Here is a 9,017-nt window from a genome sequence, read left to right as displayed (position 1 = left end):
CGCCCGGAGCCGAAGGCAGACGCTTAACCGCTGTGCCACCCAGGCGCCCCCCTCACCTCTTTTTTAAAAATCTTTTTTAATTTTCATCTTTCCAGTTACAGTCTATCCTTCCAATGTATTTAATTTTATTTTTGTATATACATATATATGTTTGTCTTTCTTTACAATTTTGAGATGTAGTTTCTTCTAACAAACTGACCGGAATACACTCAAGATAGAGTGTATTGCTGTGTTCTGTCCACCTGTCTGTTTATATTCCTCCTTTTTTGTTTTTCTTTTTTTTGTCTTTTCATTTTCATTTTTACAGTTACATTCTGTTCTTTCATTGTATTTAATTTTATTTTTGTACATATATGTTTTTTCTTTTTTTTTTTTTTTACAGTTTTGGGATCTAGTTTTCTAACAGACCAAAATACACACAGGATCCAGTATATTGCTCTTTTCTGTTCACCCGATTATATTCTGCCCCCCGCCAAGTTTCAGTGTTGGTTTCCCGTGGGTTAAGGCATCAAGCATCTCTGGAGGGACACAGAAGAAGCTGGTAACTCTGGATACCTCTGCAGAAGGAGCTCCGGGCCTGAGGCGCAGTGCAGTTTTACATTTCATTTATACCCTTTGAAGAGTTAATCACGTACTTAATTTGTCTAAATCAGTGAAAAAATGTGGTCAGCAACGTCCACCATGTATGAAGGAGACCAAGGGCTCCTTTTGGCACCTATGTAAACAGCCTAACATGGGTGCCTCTGGCTTCAGCCTGACCCCAAAGCTTCAGGCTCCGAGGGAGTTGAAGCTTCCACATTCCTTTCCTCCCCAGGGCGGCTCTTCTGGGAAGGGGACGACCTTGAACTACCGCTCCGATGTGGACTTGGTCTTGTTCTTGAGCTGCTTCCCCAGCTTCCAAGACCAGGCAGAGCACCGTGGATCGGTCATCAGCTTCATCGAGAAGAGACTGACTGAGTGCAGTAGGAGCCTGGCCTACAGCATCACCGTGATCCCGCGGAAAGAGACGACCAGGGTCCCCCGCTCCCTGTCCTTCGAGGTCCAGCCCACGAGGGACAGTGAAGCCATTGGAGTGGATGTGCTCCCAGCCTACGATGCTCTGAGTAAAGACAAGGGTGGTTTGGGGCCAGAGAAACTAGTCAGGGGCTCTTCACCGGGGGTGGGGGGGTTAGGAAAGTGGAAACTAGGGGAGAGAGAGTAGAGTTTGCTTTTTTTGGGGGGCTGCAACTTGAGCTGTATCTTGAAGTTAAGTCCTTCCATGAACACATGTGCTGTCATGTCCCATGTTGGGGAGATAGGGGACTTCTGGATTCCCACCCACCCCAAGGAGGAGACTCTTCTCTCACCCTCTGGGAAACACCAGGGCAAGCAAGTCCTTCAGGGCCTTTGGAGTTAGCATTAGATTGGAATCATTTTAAAAACAAGGCTTTTAATGTTTTTTAATTTTGGCTTTAAGACTCACTGTGATATTGGGCAAGGGATCTACACCTCTAAGACTCAATGTACCATCCTGTTAAATGGGACAATAGCAGGTTGGACCACGGGAGATTGACAATATTTGACCACGTTTGATCCATAAAAATGGCACTCCTTACAGTTCCACTTAATTTTCCCTATTTCGTGGAGCTGTTCTAAGGATTCCATGCGCTTAGCCCAGTGCCTGACACATGACAAATCTTTGGCCAGTGCGAGTTGTTTAAAATCTCTGTGACTTTTGAGGGGTCTACCAAACCCTGTCAGCTTCCACCTGTTTTGATGTGAAGTGGGAAGAAGAATGCAGCGGTGAGGACTGCGTGAGATAATTTACGAGCCCTCTATACTCAGCAGTTCTTTCCCCATCTTCCTCTCCTCAAATGGTAGATCTTCTTGAACCAGGTCCTTTTATGTCCCAGGACATTTTTGCCCCGACTCTAAACCATCACCGGAAATCTATGAAGATTTAATAACGAGTGGTGCCCCCCCTGGGGAGTTCTCACCGAGCTTCACGGAGTTGCAGAGGCATTTTGTGAAAAGTCGTCCTGTTAAGCTAAAAAACCTCCTGCGGCTGGTGAAGTACTGGTACCTCAAGGTGCGGGGCTGGGGGCGGGGCTGGGAGCGCGGCTGGGAGCGCGGAGCTGGGGGCGGGGCTGGGGGCGGAGCTGGGAGCAGGGCTGGGATCGCGGAGCTGGGGGCGGGGCCCACGGCTTTGTGCGGGGCTGGGAGAGCGGCTGGGTGAGGGGCTTGGAGCGAGGCTGGGTGCGAGGCCCACGGCTTTGTGCGGGGCTGGGAGAGCGGCTGAGTGTGGAGCTTGGAGCAAAGCGGGGTGCGGGGCTGGGTGCGAGGCTGCGGGGCTGGGAGCGCGCCTGGGGGCAGGGCTGGGTGTGGGGCTTGGAGCCAGGCTGGGTGCGGGGCTCGGAGCGCGACTAGGTGCGGGGCTTGTGAAAAATTCAAATAATGCAAAAAAAAAAAAAAAAAGTATAGGAAAGAAGGTAAAATCCACATGAAATGCCTGAAATGACACCAAAAACATTTTTGGAGACTGGGCCTTCGTTACTCTTCGTGTTCACACCGCTCATGCCCAGAGCCTTGGTGGGATTCTATTACGCCTACTCTTTTTGTCGTCCACTCTTTACAAAAATGCGTTTGCTTACTGACCTTTGGACTTGAACTTTGGGAAGTTAATCTGTTAATGTATTTTGCGTCTTCTTCCATTGGGTCTTTTGTCTTCCTACCAGGTGTAAGACCTTTTTGTAAATTATGTAGATATTTACGGTTATTTCTCATGTGTTGCAAATAGTTTCACCAACGGATCACACCTCTGTGGACCTTACTTATAGTATCTCTGACAATATAATTATTTCTAATGTTTAAAATACACGAAGTGGGGGGCACTTTGGTGGCTCGGTCAGTTGAGGGGCAGACTCCTGATTTCAGCTCAGGTCATGGTCTTGGGATCTTGGGATCAAGCTCCCACTTGGGCTCCGTGCTCATCGGGGAGTGTGCTGGAGGATTCTCTCTCTCTTTCTCTGCCTCTCCCTCTGCCCCTCCCCATACACAACGTGATATCTCTCTCTCTCTCTCTGCCTAAAATGAGTAAAAAAAATCTTTAAATTAAATAAAATACGCAAAGAGGAGCACCTGGCTGGCTCAGTTGGAGGAGTGTGGGACTCTCGATCTTGGGGTCATGGATTCAAACCCCATGTTGGGTGTAGAGCTTAACTTAAAAACACACACACAAATAGGTCTGACTTCTAGGTTGTAGGTTTTCCGTCTTGCCCACAATGTGTAGGTGGTCTTTTAATTTTCTTCTACTGTGTTTCATGTATCTTTTCACTCCATTTGTAAACTGTTTTGGTATGTGGTGAGACAATGGGGATCATCTTTACTTTCTCCAAGATGGTAGACAAATTGTGCCAGCGTCATTTGTTGGATTAGGCATTTTTTTCCCCATCACCCTTGCCAGTCTTTGTTAAGTTTTCGTATCTATTGGGAACTAATTCTGGGCTTTCCACTCTGTTACACTGGCTATTGTTTATTCTGACACCAAAAACGTAATTGTTTTTGTGACAACTGCTTTATAAGACATATCCGAGAAGACAAATACCAACCTATTTTTCTTTCTCACAATTTTCTTGGATTTCCTAAGCTTTTATTCCTGTATTTGAATCTTAAGGTCATTTTTCTCCCACTAAAAAATTGGTGGGATTCAAAGTGTAATTGCAGTACATTTCCAAATTAATTTTTGAAGAACTGAAAATTTCACACTATTACTCCTTCTCCGTCTTTCCATTTGTTCTGATTTTGTGTTATATTTTCAGTGCACCTGTGTGCTTTTGTTTTCTTTAATTAAATCCTGTAGTCACTATACTGCATTACCTCCCCCATTCCAACTCAAAAATGTAGATTGATGAGGCCCAGGAGGTCCATGAGAGGCTTCAATTTACTCTTTCACTGAAATTTTGATGGCCGCAGGATGTCGTCCATCTAGAGACCAGACTGCTAGACCCATTTCAAATTTCATGGATGTGCTACGTAATCGAGATGTAAAAGGGAGCTGAGAAAGTAGTGCTTTATTATTTTTATTTATTTTTAAGCAAGCTCTACACCTAATGGGGGTCTTGAACTCACAACCCTGAGATCAAGAATCCCATGTTCTGTCAATTGAGCCAGCCAGGCATTCCCAAAGTTGACAAAGTGTTACTGGGATCTAGAGACAGAGAGACCTGGAAATTCTCAATTCCCAGGGTAGCATCTCGTATTTATTCTCTTTCTCTCTCTCTCTCTCATGCGCTCTCCCTTCTTTCCCCCCAACCCCACAGCACTTGAAACCTAAATATCAAAACGCAGCATTGCCCCCCAAATATGCATTGGAGCTACTGACCATCTACACGTGGGAAATAGGAACAGACAAAAGCGACAACTTCAACCTGGATGAAGGGTTTAGAGCTGTGATGGAACTCCTCATAGAATATGAAAACATCTGCATATATTGGACCAAGTACTATGATTTCCAAAATGAGACCGTCAGAATCTATATCAAACAGCAGTTGAAGGAATGCAGGTGAGTGTGCTGGTGGCATTATTTTCAGCTGCAAGGAACAGAAAACCCCACTTGTACAGGTTTTTAAATAAGGGGAATTTGTTGGCTTTTGTAACTGAGAAGTCCAAGGATAAATGAAGCTTCAGGTATGGTGTGATCCAGATGTTCCCTGTTTCATCAGGGTCCCATTCCGTGAAATTGCTCAGCCCTGCCCTTCCCTGGGTTTTGCCTTTGAATTCAGGCTAACATGACTGCATCAGTTTCAGTCTTCTCATCTGTACTCATCCCTTCCACTACAAGAGGGTGAGTACCTTTGCCCTAGCATTCTAAGCAGAATCCCCGAGATTCACTCTGACTGGGCCAACTTAGGTTATACCTCTTATCACGAACCAGGAGGTTTAGCTTGCAGGAAAGGGCATGCACAGAGGCATGCACAGTCCCACAGACTTGAATGACAGAGGCCAGAGTCTAAATGTGTTGAAGATCCACTCCCTTTCTCTTTCCCAGGCCAGTTATCCTGGACCCAGCTGATCCTACCAACAACCTGGGAAGTAAAAAGAGATGGGACCTGGTGGCCAGAGAGGCTGTTCGCTGCCTGAGGCAGGCCTGTTGCAGGACTGAAGACTCCAGCCAGGGCTGGAACGTACAGGTACGATCTCCTCCACCCCTCAGTCCTGACTCAGTGCTGACCTCACTTCAGCACCCTCCCCCCAGTGAAGCCCCTCAGCTTCTGGCCACAGCACTTTTAAGACCCCAGGACAGGTAACACCCCCCCGCATGGAGATGTCCCAGCCAACCAAGTGTGCAAGTCTTCCCCTTCTGCTCTGAGTATCTGGGCCTCAGTTCTTTCATCTGTAAAATGGGCAGTCAGTTTCTGCCCTGCTCTGTAGCCATTGGAGAGATATAATCAAAGAATTTATCACATACATACACCCTGTGGGGTAACATTTTCCCTATTATGGGTTGAAAGCTCAACTTCTTGCTGTCAAAAAAAAGATTTAAGGGGCACCTAGCTGGCTCTGTCAAAGAGCATGAGACTCTTGATCTCGGGGTTGTGGGTTCGAGCCCCGTGTTGGGTATAGAGATTACTAAAAAAAATTTAAAATAAGCTTTATTTAAAAAGAGAGAGAGATGTATCAGAAACAATCAGTAAGGAGCACTGGATTCCACTGCAGTCAGCAACGCCACTTGTGTGGCCCCCCTGTGCCTGGCTTTCCCCCGCCACAACCATGGAAGTCCTGGATCTACACTACGTAGGAATCCAGGGTTCAAAGACCAGAACGCTGCTATCAGCTCAATGGAGAGGGATCTCATTTCCCTAACCTGCTACTCCCAGAGAAATCTCATGGCCAGTGCCACATCTCAGAGCCTGCAGGGAAATCCTGAGGCTGGCCTCAAGGGCGGATCTGCAGGAGCTCCAGCAGGGCAGATGGCTCACGCGTGAGAAGGACCCGCCACCCAGCCCTGGCCTGTTGACTGGCATGTCCAGCAGACCGGGAGGCTCCCATGAGGCCAGATTCATGGAACAGTCTTCCAACTCCTGCTAAGAACCCTCCCCACCACCTTTTTAAACATTACTGTTTTGTGAAAAAGTAACATGCGTGTTTAGCAAAGAATAAAAAAATCAGACTGTTGTAAAGAACACACAGCTAAGTAAGTTGCCCTCCCACCCCGATTCCCAGGCTCTCGGTACCACCTTCTCGAGGTCCTGCATCACCTTCTGTGGATAGATAACGCCACCCACACGCTAGCACATTCCTGTCTGAGTGTAATCTAACTTTTTTGCCTTTTTACTTTTACTTAAGTGATGAGGCTATTTGGGTTACTCGATTAAATTATCAGAAAGACAATTCCATATCCACACTTACAGACCTAAAGGGGTGTGACCACATAACATAAAGTCCAAACCAGGATATTTTTGAGCATGAAATGGGGTGATGTTAATTATGCCAGAGCAAGGGCCACACACTTGGACTGCCCTAGACTTCGAGTCACCCTGGATTAACAGCTCTATCAGGATCCGATGGAGGAAAGTACCTTCTCTTCTATGACCACTGTCCCCACTGAAAGATTTTTAGGCAGCTTCCAGTCTTTTGCTATTATAGTGAATACCCTTGACCATACGTCCCATGGCTGACATCTGTTAAATGACTGAACCTGGAACAGCCCTATGATGTACTTACGAACTAGGTGCTGATGCTCTCCCCATGTGACAGATAGGGACTCTGAATAGTTCCACACAGGAGGAGCGGTTGCTTAAGAGCAATTGCCAGATGTTACTCTGATCAGGGTGAGTCAGAAGGCAGAGGGTGACCCAACAGTCTGTAAGCCTAGGATGACCAAATGTTCTGCTCTGCCTGGGACAGTTCCAGTTTCTACCTGTCGGTTGAGATAATTACCGATAGCACCTTTTTCTACCATAAGTGTCTTGGTAGGCAATAAATTATATTGTCAGTAGGCAGAAAGGGGAGGCTTTGGAGACAACAGCCACGACCATGAGATACCCTTACTGCTCCTCCTTCCCATCCAGCCGGCAAGGGATGTCCAGGTGACAGTGAAAAAGACAGGAGAGGAGGCCTGGACACTCTCCGTGAACCCCTACAGTCCTATCTGGAAGATGAAAGCAGAAATCAGGAGGACATGGGGCTTCAGCGGGCAGCAGCGTCTCTCCTTCCAGGAGCCGGGAGGGGAGCGGCGACTGCTCGGCAGCCAGCAGACACTAGCATATTATGGGATCTTCTCCAAGGTGAGCATCCGGGTACTGGAGACCTTCCCTCCCGAGATCCAGGTCTTCGTGAAGGACTCAGGCGGCCAGAGCAAACCTTATGCCGTGTACCCTGAGGACTTCATCTATGTCTTAAAAGAGAAGATTGAGGAAGCGGGAGGACCTTACGTAGAGGACCAGATACTAACGTTCCAGAATCGGGTACTATGGAATTACCACAGACTCTCAGACCTTCAGATCAAAGACTGTGACACCATCATACTCACTAGAAGCTGAGTAAGGAAAGGGTTAAGGTATAGGCAGGGAGAGATGGGGGGTCCCTGGCTAGGCTCTGAGACTATTCCTGGCAGGCAGAAGCACTAAGACGGCGTGAACAAGAGATACGGGAACAGACCACCCAGTCCACAGTGTTTTTCTTCGGCGACTACAACGTATCACAGAAAATGACCAAACCTCAAAGAAGTAAGTCATTAAGGGTATTATCCATAGTCTATGCTCAAACCAGGACGGCACAAGAAACTCAAGGCCATACGTTTCCCGGTCAGTTCTCAATAAAAGAGCAGCCTGCAAGCCCTTAGTGGCAACCCCATGGAGACCCCTCTCACTCCTGAGACCTTTTTCTGTACCCTTGCTTAATAAAACTCTATTGCTTTTCCTCACCCACCTTTGTCAACGAGATTCATTCTCTAACTCCGTGAGACAAGAGCTTAGCTCCCTGAGTCAAAGCCACAGGTCCCCAGGAGTGCCCATGGTCAGGTTGCACATGATGTTGACTTCTACGGCTTTGTTCCCTCACCCGCCCCTTTCCACCCAGATCGCTGTGATTTTTGGAAGCATTAATAGGAATGAACCCTTCCCTGCCTGAAGTCTTTCACTGGCTCCTATTACCTGTAGAACAAAGTTCAAGTTATTTTGCTTGGCGTTCAAGGTCTTTGACAATTGAGCCCTTGCTTACTTCTCAGTCTCTCCTCCTCACCCTCAAAACACGCCAGATGTGCCCCAACTCTTGCAGCTCCAGAGCACCGAATGCCGGATCACGACACTGTGACCGAATCAACGATCCCTTTTCCCTCGTGTTTCCATCTGTCAGCACTCAAACCTCTAAGTCCTCATTCTCCCAAATATGGACCCCAGACCAGCAGAATCAGCACATCACCTGGGAACATCTTAGAAATGAAAAATTTCAGCAACTATCCCAGACTTGCCTGAGCCAGGTTCTCTGGCGGTGGGGCTCGGCAATCCGTGTCTTAACAAAACTTCCAAGTAATTCTGGTGTGTGCTCAAGTTTGAGAACCCTTGCTAGAAGCCCCATACGGCCAGCCGCATCATTTCTTGCCCCTACACCCAATTCAGACTTCCGTGAGAGCCCTTGGGACCCTCATTGTGTTCCTTTGTTGGATCATCGGTCTCCCTGGGCTAATAAGACTTGACAAGTGCCTTATTCCTGGGGGCCATGGTCTAGAACGCTACCTGCCTAGTTCACGTGTTCAGCATGTGCTTGCTGAAGAAACGAATGAACCAAAAAAATGACTTTGAATTCTTCCCTGTTATCTTCATGAGGGGCTCAGTGCAATGCTATTTTAGAGACCACACAGTTTGGGATGACCCCCCGCTATGTCTCATTCTTTGAAATTGCCCACTCACCCATAGGTGCCCCATGCCGTTGTGTGGACCGTGCCAAGCTCTGACCCAATAGCTTGCTGCTCTGTCCAAATCTAACTGGAGCGAGAGCGATCAGCTGACCTAGCATAGACTCCCCCTATTGTTTTTACT

At 47.4% G+C, this 9,017-nt stretch overlaps 1 protein-coding gene across 1 annotated transcript in view; it reads left to right on the top strand.

Moving 5' to 3' along the window:
* The window catches only part of LOC100483224 (2'-5'-oligoadenylate synthase-like protein 2), a 13,066-nt gene extending 5,163 nt beyond the window's left edge, over positions 1–7,903 (top strand). The window contains exons 2-6 of the mRNA XM_011236797.3: positions 815–1,103; positions 1,893–2,068; positions 4,299–4,540; positions 5,027–5,168; positions 7,050–7,903. Coding sequence (XP_011235099.1) covers positions 815–1,103; positions 1,893–2,068; positions 4,299–4,540; positions 5,027–5,168; positions 7,050–7,520 — 1,320 coding nt within the window. The 3' untranslated portion in view covers positions 7,521–7,903. The remainder of the gene's footprint in view (positions 1–814; positions 1,104–1,892; positions 2,069–4,298; positions 4,541–5,026; positions 5,169–7,049) is intronic.
* Positions 7,904–9,017: the final 1,114 nt, after the last annotated feature.

Source organism: Ailuropoda melanoleuca, chromosome 12, assembly GCF_002007445.2.
Source record: "Ailuropoda melanoleuca isolate Jingjing chromosome 12, ASM200744v2, whole genome shotgun sequence".
Classification (NCBI taxonomy): domain Eukaryota; kingdom Metazoa; phylum Chordata; class Mammalia; order Carnivora; family Ursidae; genus Ailuropoda; species Ailuropoda melanoleuca.
The sequence above is the reverse complement of the archived record's forward strand: the minus strand, read 5'-3'. Positions and strand labels throughout refer to the sequence as shown.